Consider the following 18057-nt stretch of genomic DNA (forward strand, 5'->3'; position numbering starts at 1 on the left):
GCTCTCAGAAGTTTGCCAGGAAAAACAAAGGTTGCATAAACATTTTTATTTTATCTTTTTGGAAGAGTTATTTCTGAAGCATAGTTATGGTCCAGCCTGCAAGGATGAACTTTTCTGTCCTTACTCTATCAGGTCATGAGAATATTATGTTGTACACTACACAGTAAGAAGACCACAAAATGGATGAACAGGAATTAAAACCTAAAAACTCAGTCTTACTAGTAAGAGCTGTTCTCAAGGCACAGAGGATCACAGTGATGATATCTCCAATGCAAAATACTGGTTTTAACTCATAACCTTGTATGTTTTATGAAGGACAATCTAGTTTGCTTGCATCCTGGACTAAATTTGAGGACCTTGAGCCTGACATTGATCAGAAAAATCAAAACCACCAAACCAGTCCAGTTTTATCTTTCTAAGTAACCAGAGGAATTATAGTACACTTAAGAGTAATTCTTTCTGAAAATGTGTTATGGAAAAATATTAGGACAACCAAAATTTAGTTGAATCAGTACAAATAGCTTAAAAAAAAAAAAGAAAAAAAAAGAAAAAAAAAATGGAATTTAAGGAAGAATCTTTCCTACAAAAGATTTTAAATCTTCCTGATGAAGACTATAGCACATACAGCAACAATGCTCTACAATCTAATTAAAAAGCAACTGAAAGTTAAAATGCATTTATGCTTATCTGGCAGATGTGCTAAATAGACACAAAGCCCATGTAACTTCTTGTGTATTTAAACCACCTTTTTCATGCTTAAAGGGTCAGAATTAATACTGGAAAAACAGTAATAGCCGTACTGTGTGGCTTAAAATAAAGAGGGAAGGAAAGGACTCCTAACCTGAGGCCTGTAAGAAATTCTCTACCAACAACCTATGATCCAAAAAGCCACACCAATGCCTCCAATAGGTAGTGCTTATATATATGTCTAACTTCTCTCCCTTTTGGATACTGGCGTGTGTTAAACTTTGGAACTATCACATGCAGATAGGTTGTGCAAAAACTGTATGCCTTTGAAATGTTTGTAGTATGCTCTGGTTTTGCTTTTCCTTTTTTGAAAAAGAAATTTTCTAAAGCTGTATTCTTCTGTAAGTGCAGCCATCCAGCTTGAAAGGATTACAGCCAACAACCAGTTTTATTATTTGGTCTCTGAATTCCCTTTGAGAAATTAAAAGAAGAAATAATTTTAAAAGTATAGTTGCTGTACCACAGATGAAAAGAAAATAAACAATTGCGAAGGTTTTGGCAAAGCTTGCTTTCTCCAAACATTCTCCTTCTCAGCTGGCTGCTTGATTAAATGAAGATGCTTTTCCTCTCCATTATGTATGTATATCTAGTCATATCCCCATACATACATGGCAGTTTCATGGAGAGAAAAAATTTGTAGGGAAATAACAGAAGGGCAAGATGAAACAGAATCAAGTTCTTGTATCTAGATATACATTACTTTAGCCTTCAGTGTATACAGAAGAAAGTTGGCTGGAACAATGATCCACTGCATTTACTTGTAGGAAACTGCTGTCCTCTGGCATGCTGCAAGCTGAATCACCAATGATACCTACAGACCGTGCAGGAAAGTCATACACTGGGAGAAGAATCAAAACAAAAAAGCCCCAGTTAATAAGTAGGATAAGTATATAATGAAGTATGTCCTAATACTTATGCATAGAACTGGAAATGGTTTTAAATCAAATACACAAATAAAATAAACAAGCCAATATGTGTAGGAAATTAATTACACAACTTACTGCTTACCAAGGGAGGAATTTTCAGTGGTCTCAGAATCAAGCCTGAAGTAGAGCAGATTTCATTGCAACTAACACCTCCCCATTTAATGAGTGTTAAAATTGTGATTATTTTAAAAATAAACTTCACACTTGTTTAACAAATTTCAGCATATTGAACACAGGATAAAAGACAACAAAATATTGTAGAATATTGCCATAAAGTAGACCCTGGCACAGAAATTACTGCCTTTTGCAAGTGACAATAGTAAGCCCAAGAATAACTGAGACACACTCCCATCTTTTGGATAACATGTTTACATACTGTGAGATTCCTCTTTGTAATTACAGGTGCACTGTATTTGCAATACACTTCTGAAGGACCAAGACATAAGAGGGACTTCAAAGCACAATAAATGTTAAGTGGATTCATCCTGTGTGGAAGGGCAGTAAAAGACCTGGGCATTAGTTGAGCGCTAAGATTAGGCTCACTTTGCAAAGAGATCTTTCAACCTTCCAGAGTAGCATGCAAGCCCCTTAAGTACTTTTCATCTAGCGATAGACTAAGTTACATGCACACAGATGAGTGTGCATCCAGGCAGTTTTTGTCATGGAAACACAAATAAATGAAATTCAAGACTGATAAAATGCAGTCCAAATATGCACCAAGCAAAATCAGTAGTTTGAATAATCTCAGGTCCCTGCCACAATATGTGGAGTGGAGTGGCTGCACAAATATCACAGAGGGCTCAATGGACTGTATTTCAGCTCAAATACACAAGCCAGAGACTGTCTAAGCCCCACAGGCTATAACCTTGAGAAGCCTTCAGCAGTGTTCAGACTGCACACAGGCCAGTTGTTACTGTCACCTATGGCAACTTCCAGCCTCCAAACACCAACCGCTCCATGAAGGTCTGAAAACTATCTCCTCTTTGTAAAAAGTCAAATCTGTCATGACATGTCCCATCCAAATGCCAAATACACAGCTCATGCACATCTGCCAAAGTTCACAAACTCTACACAATCATACATGGAGTGACCAGCTGTTATTTACCTTTGATACCAGAATGATCTGACAAACTTCCATGGAAAATGCCAAGCCCTCCCTGGCCTGCTGATGTGAGAGCTGAGCAGTCAACAGGAGGAGCCATATTGCAAGAAACACTGTCTTGAAGGTTCTTCTGAGTGTCAGCATATTGTGGAGGGCAGAAAGTCTGAAGCTGCCCATAAAAACCTAGAATGAGAAGAAGACCATCAGTAAAAGACCTGGACAGAGATAAAATGGATAGTATATGGAACCATGGCCATGAGAATGATAAAAACCTCAACTGCCCTACCATCAGGTCTTCAATAATTTTAAACAAATAAAGAAGTATTGATATGATGCTCCCTAAAACTTCCTCAGGTTCCTGCTAGTTTCTAACACAATCTACTACATGGACATCCTGATTCCACCATGGCCTGTGAGAGGCACTGACTGGCTAGAAGCTGAAATTTTTCAGGACATTTCTCCCTGTCCTGTGCAATCCTGTGTCTGAACTGGTGCTCTCCAGAGTCACACTGTGCATCTGCCTGAAAAATCTAAGAAAATGCTAAATTCAAAAGGAAAGAAGATTATGCAAGTAAAGTCTGAATAAAATCCAAGGATCTATCACTGATGCCAAGACAGCTGGCTGATAGTAGGGTCATGCATAGAGACTCTAAGCAAAAATTTTTTATGATGGAATGAGAGCACAGAAAAGTAGTGTAACTTTCATACATACAAGTTATTTTCACAATTCAGTGTCAATTGTCCATCTTTAAAAATAGAGAGTCATAAACAAGAAATAAGCATATGTGGTTCTCTTCCCTTCAGTTACTTAGCACTATTCTAAATGTCTTTGTGAGCATCTGCAGTGCATCAAGCCACAGTGCAGAGCTCTTAGAACTGGAGACCAGTTCTAAGGAACATGACACAGCAAAATCTCCTAACTTGGTGTCTTTATTCACACAGCGTCATGCCCAAGATATTCTACAATAGCTGAATGCAGGATAACAGGAAACCATATCCAATTCAGGCAGCAGACCCTGACCACACTTGAGATATCTCTTAGGTAACTAACTGTACCATCAGATTTCTGTGTTTTCATGCAGCACTGGAAAAACCAAAAAAAAAGGGCAAACAGGTTGGCTAATAAATTTCCGGCAAGTGAACATTTCAGCTGCAACTCTGGACTGTAAAATTTTGTCTCTTATTAAACTATTTAAAACACACACATGCACAAGGTTATATTAGCTGTGTTTCTTTGAATCAGTACACTACAGCCAAGATTCATGATGTCAAGGTACAGAAACAAACAGCTATTCTGACATGACAGCATAAACTCCCCAGAAAAGTGAAGTATTTTTGAAAATTATAGAAGTGTAAACTGTAAGAATTGTTTCTAAAAGAAGTTCTTGTTTTTTTATAACATAAAGGGTCTTGTTCTGAAGGCTCGTTCTAAACAGCCCTGGTAGACAGCTCAGCTCAAATTCACTTGTACAGTTGTGGTCCACACACATTTGTAATAGCGTCCTTATCCTATTGAACTGTTGTGGACAAATATTTCATTATAGATATGCAATGAATGACTGCCACAATTATAATTTCCATATGGTAGGAAGTTTCTGATGGACATCTATTTCCTCCTCAGTCATCTCTCCACCTGTCACAAGAAAGAGAGAATATTTTCTCAAGAAAATCATTATAGTTGCCATTCAGAAATATATGCCATGCATGAGTAGTCTTTGCTTCTATAGCATGTAAAAATTCCAGCTGTCTTTGGTCTGAAATACTTCAAGATAGTATTTCTTTGCAGTATATTTCTGCATGTCCACTAGGCAAATTACTCAAATACCATGTAATCACGTGATACCATCTGGCTATGAAGAACAAAAGGAAAAGAAAGAGTAAGAGAGAGATCCAAGTCACAAACTACTAACAGACAAATTTGCAAATGTGAAAAAATAGAAATGTCTTTGTTTATTGAAATATTATTATTTTTAATTTAAAGATAGCTGTTACTAGTAGACCTGTCTGTATAGAGGCACTAATATAACTAACTCATATAAGCTAACAATTTTTTTAAAGAAATGACAACTTTTTCTTTTCTTTAAATGAATACTTTGCTTTTTTTTTATTTTTTTTATTACTTTCATAACTCAGACAGCTCTGATCATCAGCTTAACTCACAAAGACATGTGAGCAGAGTTACAGACACCATTTTAAAGAACAACCAGATTTCTAGTGCAAAAATGTTCACAGTATCAGATGCATCCAAAAGCAAGTCAGCTTTGCCCATGCCCAAAGAAGTTTTACCTTTACTTTTTAGTTTTAAAGTTTTACCTTTTACCTTTACTACACAGCACAATAAATTTTTTCACTGTGGAGAGAGAACTTCTGTTGCTGCTCTTTCCTTTTATACCTAGCACATCTCTTCTGGCTTGTGATGAAGAGAAGCAATACCATATTCTGGCATCTGCCTGAGGACTGTAGGTGCCTGTGTCTTCAGACACCTCTCCTGAGAGTAGTTTTTCATGGTTGAAAAGAATCACCAGTACAATACAGGTGCTGGGCAAATTGTTGCAGATTTTCTGTCTACAAACACATATTACATTGGCATACAACAGCATCTAGCTGGGGAAGCTGTCATTCCAGTCTCCAAGTCAGGATAGTTTCAGATTTATGGAATGGTAATACAGTAAAAGATACTACAATCTAATGAAAGGAAAAGAAGAGCTTTGCTTCTACAGCTCAGTGAGGCATCTAACATCAATTCTGAACATTCCACGCAGCAAAGGATATTGGGAATTTCACAAGAGCAAGAAAAGGCAATATTTTGTTAATTATGTAATATTAACTGAGGCAATAGAAAGCCCTCTCTGACATTACTGTGTATGTTGAAAATCACTCAGAACAAATAATGAAGCTTGAATTGTAGGCAACGTTCTTCCAAGGAAAAGACATTTCAAAATACAAGTAGTTATTAGATACAAGGAGGCTGTCAGTCTTGGATCGCATAAATATTTCTCTCTAAAGGATAGTACTCTGAGCTCACCACGGTCTTTTAAGATGTTCAGGCTTTCAGAAACTGTGTCTGTTTAGAACTTGTTTTCTTCAAAAAGCTTTTGGGCAATGAAACTCTTTCTTCCTTGATAAAACCAATTTATATGGAACTGACAAGTTTAAGTCTACATACTGAGGCAGATTAGCACCATTGTCTACTAGCAGATTGAGTTGAAGTGGCTATAGTTACAGCACTTGAAATTTTGAAAAGCTAGGTTATGAACTGCAGGAGATAGAAATTAACAGAACTTCCCACAGCCACTTCTTGTATACATAATTGTATGGTATGGAGATAACTGAATGGTGTTTTTCTGCATTGTAGTGAATTGACCAAGGAAGACAGCAATCTTTGTATTGGTCCTGGGGAAACATAAACTCTTCAAACATCTGCTTTTGAGAGAGAGAATTTAGGTAGGCCCTTAAGGCACACAGGACAAGGCTTTCAATGTAGTATATATAGGATGAGACAGCTGTGCTTTAGCTGGAGGCAGTACATTCTGACAAAATACCTTGTACAGTGACAACAGGTTACATGATCTTCGAAAAAACATTTAATACCCACATTGTGGGTATTGAATTGCACTGTACTGTATCTTTCAATACCAAAAAAAAAAAAAAAAAAAAAAAAAAATTCACTCTACATTGTCTTCACACTAGTTTTGAGTGCAAAATTGTTTAGAATTTGAACTTTGAGTTCAAATTTTTGTGCAAATAATTCCTGTCAGCAGTGTGTCTATTTTCAACATAAGTTTTCATAGGAGAGTGAAGCAGACACAGTAATGATAACATGGGACAAAGTATCATACAGGTTTAAGGTCCAAGTCCTTGAAAGTCAACCATTTTACGATCTCAGAAGATTAAAGTGTATCTTAAATTTGGGCACGTAACACGGCTTCAATTCAAATGTGACATTCACTCAGATGAAGGTCTCTAGTGGGCCTTCTTCTCATAAAGAATAATGACCCACATCTTTAGCTTTTTTAATCCTCTTTGGACTGTAAGAGAGGGAGATGAGAACACAGTAGCATTGTTTTGCCTGCCTGAAGAGAAGATGCCCAAGGAAATATGAAGGCTGCTGCACAAGCCAGTGCAAGTCCTGTGTGGAGCAACAGTTAATCCAGGGTGATTTGTGAATCCCTGGGAGGCAGGATTCTTTGGAAAGTCTTCTACTTTGGAGCAACTGGTTGTATTCCCAACTTCTAGGATTCCTAAAGCTCCCATGGCCATGAGGGGAAGAAGATGGTAAAGCCATCTGTATAACTGAAAGACAATTTTTCTTCCAGGCAAGAAGAGAGATCTTAATGTCTCAATGCCTTTCAAGATTATTTCTTGCCAAATGTTCAACAAAAAAGGGAATAAAGTAAAATGTTTTGTACTGTGGAAATAGAAGGGCTAACCTGATCCCTTCAACCCTTGCACTAGCATTTTACTGGATCTGTTCTGGCATGTTTTCATGTATGTCATATGACAATGAACTGTATATTAAGAAATTTCATCCTGTACTCTGTTTGCTATACATTCATTATTAATGAAACGTCTATCAGAGAATATAGAAAGCCAGCTATAACTGCTTATGTCCATTGGTGAATTTCATGTTCTTCTAGTACTGATCAGTGCTGTAAAGAATTATTACTTTGTGGAGAAAACCACCTGCCTCAGATCCTGCTTCTCCATGGCCAGTACAATATGAAGAATGTAACAGGATTGGCACTTTCCTTGCTTTCCTTCACATTTATGAACTCAGGAAGATGCCTGTTTCCTCTCTTTGCTGAGAGAGACTGCTTACATCAGTGGAAGAAAATAAAAGATGCCTTGTGTCATGGTTTGACACTGGCCTAACGCCAGGCACCCACAAGGGTTGCTCAGTGACCCTTCCCTGCTATAGCTGGGCAGCAGAAGAAAAAGGGAAAAAAATTAACAAAGGGTTCATGAATGAGATAAAGGTCAAGAGAAAACACTTCAAGGGCAAAACAGGCTCAACTTAAGGTTGTAAAGTGAAATTTATTACTAACAGAATCAGAGGAGGCTAATGAGAAGTAAAATAAGCCCTTAAAACACCTTTTCCCACCCAGACACTCCCTGCTTCCCACCAACAGCACAGGGAGACAGGGCATGGGGGGTTTGGTCAGTTCATCATTAAAATTTTCTTCCACTGCTCAGGGAGAGGAGTCCTTCCCCTGTGAGTCCATGGGGTCCCTCCTATGAGACACAGTTCTCTGTGAACTTCTCCAGCGTGGGTCCACTCTCACAAGCAGCAGCCAAACCACACCTGCTGCAACCTCAGTCCCTCCCACAGGCAGACAGTCCTCCCAAAACTGCTGTGGCATGGTCACTCTTCCACGGGGTGCAGTCCTCCAAGGACAGGCTGCTCCAGCCTGGAAGCAGGGCCCCTTCTCTCCATAGAGTCTCCCACTGGATCACAGCCTCCTCCAGGCATCCACCCGCTCCAGCATGGGCAGCTCCCCCATGGGCTGTGGGTGGATCTCTGCATCCCCCGTGGATCCCCATGGGCTGCAGAGGCACAGCTGCTTCACCCTGCTCTCACCACGGCCTGCAGAGGAATCTCGGCTCCGGTGCCTGGAGCACCTCCTGCCCTCCTTCTGCACTGACCTTGGTGCTGCTGTGTTGTTTCCCGCACATGCTCTTATCTCCTCCTCTTCTCTGACTAGAAGCAAAACTGTGCCCACTTTGTTCTGATTTTCTTCTTAAATACATCATCACAGAGGCGTTACCAACCTCATTCCTTGGCCCAGTTTTGGCCAGCAGCATGTCCATTTTCAGAGCCATCAGGGATTGGCTCTGCTGGACATGGTGGAAGCTTCTGGCAGCTTCTTACAGGAGCCATCTTTGTGGCCCCTCTGCTACCAAAAACCAAACTGTGCAAAAGCAATACACCTTGCTCTTCCCAGGATGTTTCCTATGATATCTACAATGATAATTCTCAGGAAGCCTGATCAATAAGCAGAATCCTAAGACCTTTAAAAGTCCAGCCTGCTATGTAACTTGTGTCTGTAAGTATGGCAAATTATGTATTTAAACAGTTGAGAGGAAACAACAATACTGCTGTGAACTCCTGAAATGTTAAGGTAATTAGCATTCATTCTCCACCAGCTGGGAAAAACAAACAAACAAAACAACCCATGAGCTGATGATTTTTTTTTTTTTTTGGCTACAAAAGCAATATACAGGATTGAAGAGAGAGAGAGGTCTTGTAGAAGTTGATTACACAGCACAAGTGAGAACACAGCTGCAAGAGTCTTCCATGCTTACACAAGAAGAGTTCTCCATCTCCCCATAAGTGCAAGGGACAAAAATATCTTACCTCTTGAAAAGCAAGTTAACACTTGTGTGCTATATCAGGAGGGATTAGAAGTATAACATTAGAAAATTTAAAGCCATCAGAATTTTTTGCCATTCTGTGTCAAGAACAGCACTGAAAATCAATATGAGAAACATGTAACTCCATACCAGGATGAATAACAACTAGCTAAGGCAAGCATTTTAAGGAAGTCTGAAGGCAGGGTTCTGAAGGCTACCTCCTAGGGTCTTTCAAGGAAAAGTGCCTTAACAATATCAGTGCCAGTCCCTGAAGCACTTAATTTGAAGGTAAGCGATAGCAACAAACAACTAACATCAGTGATGAAGGTTCTCCCTTCTTACCCTGGATGTGAAGGGCATTTGGCTGAAAAGAAGGGTTTTCTGCTGGCTGGTACATCTTTAGAGGCATCCCCACAAGCTCTGGAAGCTGAGGAGGTTGTGGAGTCTGTCTCTGCATCATGGGATGTTGAACGGTCATTCTCTGGGGGCTGATGTGATGAGAAGGAGCTGGAGCAACAAACCTAGAAGTTCAAAACCACAAAACTGTAAGATCTCCAACACATAAGAGCTAAAGATTGTTTTTACTTTATTTAGATCACTTTAGTTATTTGCATAGATACAGACTTCCAAAATAAGAGTGTGCAGCCCAAATACAGATGACATATTTTTAAATGGTGATATATCATTAGACTTGACATCTGGGAAATTAGCAGGCTGAATTGCCCCTTATCATGGAAAACCACTTTTAATCCACTCCTTCTGTGTGTGTGCCTAAGCCATAATTGGAGGAAATGCCTCGAGGGGGACTTGATTTTGGAGCCACTGCCAGCTGTTTATTGTAAGCCTTTGTATCAACTTTATTTATCAATAAAGATCTGTTCTTGTTCACTGACACTGAGAGATCAGTTCAAGTCATTGGCCACTGAGGTGTGAGGTGTTAGGTTCAGGCCCAGGTTTTAGGCTCTAGAAATTTTTGTATGTTACATAGAGCTATTTGAAAATAAACAATCTGATGTCAATATAATGCAAGTAAGGGCAAGTGTTAAATTGCTTCCAGAATCTGACTACATCAAAATGTTGATCTGGACTTAAACTGTAAACTTACAAGACTGGCAGAGGAGAGAATGCTTGAGAACAAATCTGGTGGTGCAGCAGCCACAGAGGTTCATCACCTCAGGAGGATATTTTGCACAGCTCTGGCACTACTGGCACTACAAGGATATGCACTACTTTTGAAGATTTTACACCAGAGTTTTATGGAATTTAACTTTTTACTGAATTTTTTCTGTGTTTCCTTGAAACTGCATACCTCAAAGTACATTACAGATGGGTCATGCAATTTTTTTTGCAGACAGAAAGCTAGGATTTTAAGAGCTTCTCTTTGTGCCCCAAACCACCCAATAGACTGATGGGATTCAGCTAGTTAATGAAAGCTCAGGAATGGCTCTGGGCCACTTTTTCGTCAATGAGAGGAGAGCTGGAAACATTCCCAAACACCAAAAAAGAACCATGATATTCCTGCAAGAAGGTGAGTGGAAAGTGGCATGTCAAATCTTGCTGCAGATCAGCCTGTCTCTCCACCATTAAAAATAAGCTGTGACTCTGCTGAGGAGGAATACCCTTCTCTGTGTGCTCAGTGGCTGCTAGGAGGGATCAGTGCCTGCAGTTAACACAGTCTGCCAGTGTTCTAAACTATGGATCTGGTTCCTGTTGTCCTGAGACTGGGCCTCAAAAGACTAGATTACTTTTTTTTTAACCCAATAAAAAAGCATGTTTTTCCTAAAAAAGTGTCAAGGAAGTTTTTATCACACCCTGAAGACAACAGAAGGTGTAACTCCAGTAGCAGCTCTACAGAACACCTCTGGGCAGGGTCATCATACAGGTTATAATTGTATTTAAATACAAGTCACTTGAGGTCTTTCATGCTGCAGCTAAGAATCGTATCTGTCACATGTTATCTCTATGTGATTTTGACTTAATTTGAAATGTATTTACTACATTTCTGGTGAATCATAATCTACATTTAGAGTGTAACAAGTATCAAGATGAACTTTAGATGATGTACTGCCTATTCAGTTTTCTGTGAGAAGCACATTTTTAAAGCATATTAGGTAGGGTTTGGATGGTCCTGGTGTTAATGTGATATTAACTCCATAAATATATATTACTTCAAAAATGCTATATGGGTGGAGGAAATAAAGATGTTTCTACTGAACCATTGAGTCTTTAATGTGTCAAATATTTAATTGTTCCAGATAACTGATGCAGAGTAGACTGAAAGACATACCAGGGAGGAAGAGAACAAAGCATGCACATATTTCACAATAATACTATTGTACAATTTTTTTTAGAACGAGAAATCAGTAGTTATATTGTGATAAAAATATCAGACAATTTTAAAAAGTGCTGTAACTACATGGTTATATGTCTCCCGAGTCTCCTGCCAGAGACTGAGAGGCAAGAACAGACAGTTTTTAAATATTATGATTATTTTTAAAATCGTGGAATATCATCCATTGTGTTTTCAGGATTAATTTGGGAAAATTAATTTCTGAAAAATTATTTTAACCAGTAGCCACTAATGGGAAAAATCCTTTTCAAAACTAAAAGTGGAAAGCACAATTTACAGATTTACCTTTGATTTAACATCCAAAAAGATTCCTCCCAATAATAATACACTATATTTTACAGCCAGACAGGACTCCTTTTTAGTAGACATAAGTGGTTTTATAATTATTTATAAATCAACATGGCTTACCCATATCCACAACTATAGTTAACTACTTTTTCTTTCCTTCTGCTTAACAAAAGAGAAACATGTACTGGTCACAGCGCAGATTTGTCTCTGAACAAATCTCATTATATTCCTGGGAGAACACCTAATTTAATTTTGTTCCTGAAACACTCAGGACCAGACTGTAATCACTTGGAAACTGCAATCAAGAGCTACAGTCAAGCCCAGGTGTCAATTCAATCAGGAACCAGTCAGATTTGCAGAAAGTTGCTCTGTCCCATGCCTGATCCAAAATCCAAGCAGAAATGTTTCTGAAGACATTAATTTTTTTTTTTTCTTTTCCAATTTTAGCTGTGAAAAAGTGTCTTGCTGGGGGGAATGACTAGATTTGGTAGTAAGCAAGATGGATGACAAAGGTACCAAAGCTTACCTGTTTTGATGAGATTAGTTAAAATGCCACATACAATGCCACATACTTTACTGGAGCTGGCCCAGTAAACAGTCACTACAATTACATGCACAACCCAAGAAATGTGTGGAAAAGGAAGGGAAGAGGAAATCTAAGAGTCATAATATAGAGTATAAATTGTGTATTTATATAGTGCTTTAATTTAGTTAATTTTATCATGGTTGGCCATCTACAAATAAATCCTTTTTCGAGTGGGGAAACAACCTCTTATGTCTCTGTAGCAAGAATATCTGTAAGATGTTTTTTCACCTAGAAACCCAAGTGCTTCACAACTCCTCAATTTATTTCACTGCAACTGAGTATTTTTAAAAATTTTAAAAATATTTTTCTGTATATATTGAAAGAAAGGAAACTGCACCTGCATATAAAAGACGTAATTTGCCTACCATTAATCCATGCTACACTATGGCACAAAATGCTACTAACATTAAATATTTGAGACAGCAACTATGTAACTCTGTTGGATGTAGCTCTGTCTTAATTCTTCCTTTTTTTTCCTCAACTTTGCAATGTAAATTAAAGCATATGTCACCATTCAGACAAAATGAATCCTTATGGTTGCTACAGATATGTTGCTGAAGTGGAAATTGAACATTAAAGCTGAAAAACCTGATTTTCTTTTTTTTTCCTTCAGAGGCCATAGTTTTCTTTGAACTACTTGTAAACACAATTTATTGGCTTGCTGCTCTTTTAACTGGCTGAGTCCTTTTTGCTGAGCTTCAGCAGTTTGGGAACATATCCAGATGATGTTAATGCAGTTCACAGAGTAAGGTGATCAGGATTTCACCTCGCTGAGCTGAAGGTTTGGCTGGACAGAGGACTGAACTACAAGCTTCCTGTAAGAGGTTGCTGTCTCCAACACTGTCCTGTACAGTGCTGAGCTTTCTGACAATGTTAAATGAAGAAAAATCCATGATCATTCCTTCCTGAATGCCTTTTTATTTCTAAGAAAATCCAGAAAATCTGGGATGATGTCTCCATTCTCTGCTCTGACATTCTTTCTGTGAACTCACATTCTTTGAACTCACACTTTATGCTGTGTCTTAGTGTCTTTACAGATCCTCAGTCTGCTGTCCGTGAAGGAAACATTCTGTTGTAACACAGCATTGTGAAACCCAGCATATTGCACTATAAGTTAGTCTAGCTACCTATCAGTGACAATCAAATAAACATGTTTTAGAAACATATTTAAGGAAAGCATACCTTTTGCCAGGAACGAAATGGAAAAAATAAGATGTTTTCCGCAAAGTTATGAATATATTCATTTGACCAAAATAACAAAAGCCTAATTTTTTACCTACCTATGATGCATGTTTCTCTCCAATGATTTCTCTGCTACAAGTTTTGTGAGTGTTTTGGTTTCAGAGGTTTTTGTTCGTTTGTTTGGGTTTTTGTTTGTTTTAGTTTGGTTTTTGGGTTTTTTGTTGTTGTCGTTCTTGTAATCTCTGGGGGGCCCCCTTTGGAGGTTTTCTCCCAGATTTGCCCTAATCCAGGACAGGAATGCAATCTTCTTGCATAACAGAAATATTTTGGGCAAGAAAATGAAAATCTAGCTGAGAGAAGGGATGGCAGAAAGAACAAACAACCCCTCTGACCAGTACCTCATCTTCTCTCTGGTGAGAACACGAAAGAAGAATTCAAGCGGAATTTAAACAAGAATTTAAGGAAGGGAGCTGTGAGCAGGCACCTCAATATATTCATATTAGTGCAGCACTCAAAGTTAGTATCAAAGAGCTGGGACAGACAAAGTGTAAATCTGCACTTTTATTATTTATTCTCTCTCCTTTGATAAATGAAGTGATTTCTTAGATTCAAACTCTCTAACTGCCTTACACTATGTGTTCTCAGAGTTTTGTACACATAATGAATGCAATGTGAGATGTGTTCCATGTTTGGCTGTTTCTCACCTTAATAAGGCTTAATCAAGTCCACACTTTCCCTCCCACCACCTAGAAGAGAAAGATTTAAAAGAAACCCTCCCATTATTTTTCTATCCCATGGTATGTGGAAATGTAGGGAAAATGCTTATTTCCTTCTGCTTCTGTCTCTAGTAAAACTGAGTCTGCTGTCCAAAAGTGGCACAGGCTTGGCCCCCAGCATCATAAAACAGCCAGGCCAGTTTGAATCAGCTTCAGTCCAACAAATACAGACTTCTGCTGCAACAAGTGCTGGTCAGCCTGTCCTAGCTCTAAAATGACCCTGGGCATGCACAGTGTGTCAGGAACCACACAGCACATAACCACAGAACCACAGAACAGTTTGGGTTGGAAGGGACCTTCAAAGGTCACCTAGTCCAACCCTTACTAGCATGAGGGGCAACAGATGCTCTACTTGCATCCCTAAATCCTGCAGTCCTCTAAACAATGAGGTTGAAATAAACAGAATGATTCACACATTTCAAAGTCACTATCTCTGCCACTTTCTCTACTGAAGGTTTGTTCATGTTTTTGCTGTTCTCATCACACCCATGAAGTGAGGTGACAGCCTACTCGCAAGGCCCCTAGGTGAGTGTACTGTGTTAGATTCAATATACAGATGTTGCCTTAGCTCTTTGTTTAAACATTTCCCTTAACTTCTACCCTATGTATTGCAATCAAACCAACACTGCTGTAATACTTTTTTCCTTTTCTGAATTTAAATTGTCATTTGTCACACTACCTGAATGAAGACACTGGAACTTTTTTTAAATGTAAAACAGGTCCACATATGGGAATTAGCACTTAAAGCCTTTTTAGAGAGTGTATACACATGATAAAGGAGTATACCATGTTAGCTTTTTATTATTCTCTAGAGTACTCCATTATCTTGATATCTGAAATGCATTCAATGAATTAGGAAGTCTCACTCTAGGCACCTCTGCTATGGTTTTACAGCAGAATAACCTCAGAAATGGACTAATAAGATCACTGCCTTTTATAATTACATTTATACCTATAACAACTATTAATGTGTCCCTGCCTATCACCTCATGCTCTGGCAAACATCAGGTACGGAGGGACAGGCCATGCATTGAAGAGGGAACTGTACTGGGACAGAAGAGCCTGTGTCTCAGGCAAGAGAGCATGGACAGTCCCAGAGGTGTGCACAGAGGGCCAGAGTCAGCACAAGGGAAAAAGACCAGGATCATGGGGGCAGGAGTGGGGAGGAAGGAATGAACCAAGTAGATGAGCTCCAGGGATCATGAGGCAGTAAGCCCCATCTCAGACAGATGCAGAACTGGCTGAATTCACATGTGAAGTCTGAAATAAAAACGTACTTTCGCCTGTTGTTAATTTCCCGACGCAACATGTTCTTCTATCTTCCTGATACAAGGCAGAGTGAATATTGCTTTCATCCAAAGAAATTATACTCATTTACCAGTAATTGAAATCTAGTGAATGTTGTTTTCAGGTTTATAATTGGGGATTTTGTACTCTTCAAATTACTGTCATATCTGTCACTCAAGGAAATTAAATACTTTGAAATACATTAGTGAAATACAGCAATTTATCACTTAGAGCACTGAAAAAGAAATTTTAAAAATAATGTCTAAGTATCCATGAGCAGATAGTAAGAGTTTAGTATTTAGTGTGATGATGTTATCTTCTTGACTTTTCCACTAAAACCCATTTACTTAGGCCTCTTCAGACTTGTGATTTGGTAGACTTCTGGTTCAATGTACTATAGATTTCCACATCTGTAGTACCATACACTATCTAAATCATTGGAAAGAGTGCTGAAAATAATTTAGGGAATGTCTAAGGATGAAAATCAAAACACATCTGAGCAATTGATTTTTATGTCACCGAAACATCTAAAATAATAGAATTTACCATACTTAACCAGCATATAATAAAACATGCATAACTGTCATAAAATAAATCCTGACTATAAATCAAACTCAAAAAACAGTGAAATAAATATTTGTTCATTTTCTATTGTTCTTCATAAAATGGCAATTAAAAAAAAAAAGGCAAGGTCTTCCTTCAGAAATGCTTAGTATTGGGAGAATATTGACAGAATATGACTCTTCTCCCACAAGTAAGCAGAAGCATGAATCTCAGGGCCCCCATTCTGTAAGGTATGGCTGTGGTCATCTGAAGTTCAGCGTGGCAGCTGGTATCACTTTCCTTTCTTGGGCCCTTCATTGGGATCAAGAAGGGATTGGAGATGGATGGAAAATCTCCCTCTCAGACTGGAATAACACAGTCCATTTCACCTCTCCTCCTGATAAACCCCTATCCAGAGCAGCTGTTAGGCCAGGGCTGCCACCAGTGCCTTTCTGTACACCAACAATTGCATGTCCCCCCATCTTGGCAGCTCTGAAGACAGTCAGCCTCAGGCTCAAGCTGGGAAGCACAGGCTCTTACCTCTCCGAGTCTGCAGCTGTGAGAAGAGGTATCTGGGGAGGATGCAGAGGACTGCCCTGTATGTTGTGTCCTGGGGAAGAGTGGCTGCTGGGGTGGGACAAGGACACTGCTCCAGCTGCTGCTCCACTTTGATTTATCTGTGTGCTGGGGATCACAGCTGCTGAAAGTAAAAGAGAAATAATGATCATCAGGCAGGAAACAACACTGATAACTGACCAAACAACAACAATATTGATAAGTGACCAAACACCAACATGCAACCACTCCTATTAAGCTGTAGTGCCAATTCTTAGCAATTAAGAAAACAAAGAGTTTTCTGATGTGTTGTTTTCTGTACAAAGGGAAGAAGAAGACCCACATGAAAATAAGCAAGTATTCTTTGCTGCTTCCAAATTACATTTCCATAAAACCAGGCATGAATGATCACAGCCATGCTCATTGTCTCAGAATTTTTTGTCTGAATAAGGCTGCAAATCTTCTATACTTTCCTATTGTAGATGTGTCAATATTACTAAGATCTGTATTTTTAGAACCAGTGAACAGAACGAACAGTTTCATAAAATGTGAAATGCTTTCTACATTTTCCCCTCATCTGTAAAAATGACAGATGAGGGGAAAAATGACAAATTTCTTGAAGAAATCCTATCATTGGCCCAGATTCCTCAAATTTTAAACCATCTTTAACAGCTTAATAATTTTCTGTGTGTTTTCTCTTGTATTTTTTTCTAATAAGGAAATTTTCCTACCTGTTTCCTTTCTGACTAAACAAAAAGCAATATAAGACTTTGTTCAAATGAGCTAATTAGTTGATCCCAAATCCTGTAACCTTATTTTCTGGTAGCACCTTTTTAAAAAAAAAAAAAAAAAAAAAAAAAAAAAAAAAGTTTAAATCAGAAAAATTTAAATCTTTGTATCTCTGAAAATCCAGTTACCCACCTACTTCTACTGACATTTGTGCCAGGTAGCTTATGCTGATGTTGACTGGTAGACAAATTCATGCTCTTAAATATTTTATGAGCCCAGTGAATGAATTAGATAGTCTGTCTAAAAGATAAAAATGACTTCTCCTGTTTGTCTGTTGTATCTTCCTATGTCTTAAAAAAAAAAAAAAAAAAAAAAAGTATTGTTCAGGCCTAGGTTACAGAGTAAAATTATACCTATAAAATTTTCATTATGCTAGTGAATACGTTGGAGCTAATGATTTGAATTTCTTGATAAAATCCTAGAGTTTAAACCAGTTCCCCAGGGGGCACTGTCAGTAGTAAAACATCTTTCTAGGCTGAAATATGTCCATGTATGCTGCAATCCTTGCAGAAGAAAGACTGCATTAGAGGTAGCCTCACCATAGATCAGTCTTCAAGGAAATTATTTCACGGGTC

The 18057-nt window shown here is 38.4% G+C and overlaps 1 protein-coding gene across 1 annotated transcript in view; it reads right to left on the reverse strand.

Annotated features, from left to right (window-relative positions):
- Nucleotides 1-1448: 1448 nt before the first annotated feature.
- Nucleotides 1449-18057, reverse strand: part of GLIS3 (GLIS family zinc finger 3) — a 119488-nt gene continuing 102879 nt past the window's right edge. The window contains exons 6-9 of the mRNA XM_041486184.1: nucleotides 16679-16838; nucleotides 9469-9647; nucleotides 2779-2958; nucleotides 1449-1585 (exon numbers count right to left, since the gene is read on the reverse strand). Coding sequence (XP_041342118.1) covers nucleotides 1449-1585; nucleotides 2779-2958; nucleotides 9469-9647; nucleotides 16679-16838 — 656 coding nt within the window. The remainder of the gene's footprint in view (nucleotides 1586-2778; nucleotides 2959-9468; nucleotides 9648-16678; nucleotides 16839-18057) is intronic.

The sequence above is a fragment of the Pyrgilauda ruficollis genome, unplaced genomic scaffold, assembly GCF_017590135.1.
Source record: "Pyrgilauda ruficollis isolate IOZ18807 unplaced genomic scaffold, ASM1759013v1 scaffold74, whole genome shotgun sequence".
NCBI lineage: Eukaryota > Metazoa > Chordata > Aves > Passeriformes > Passeridae > Pyrgilauda > Pyrgilauda ruficollis.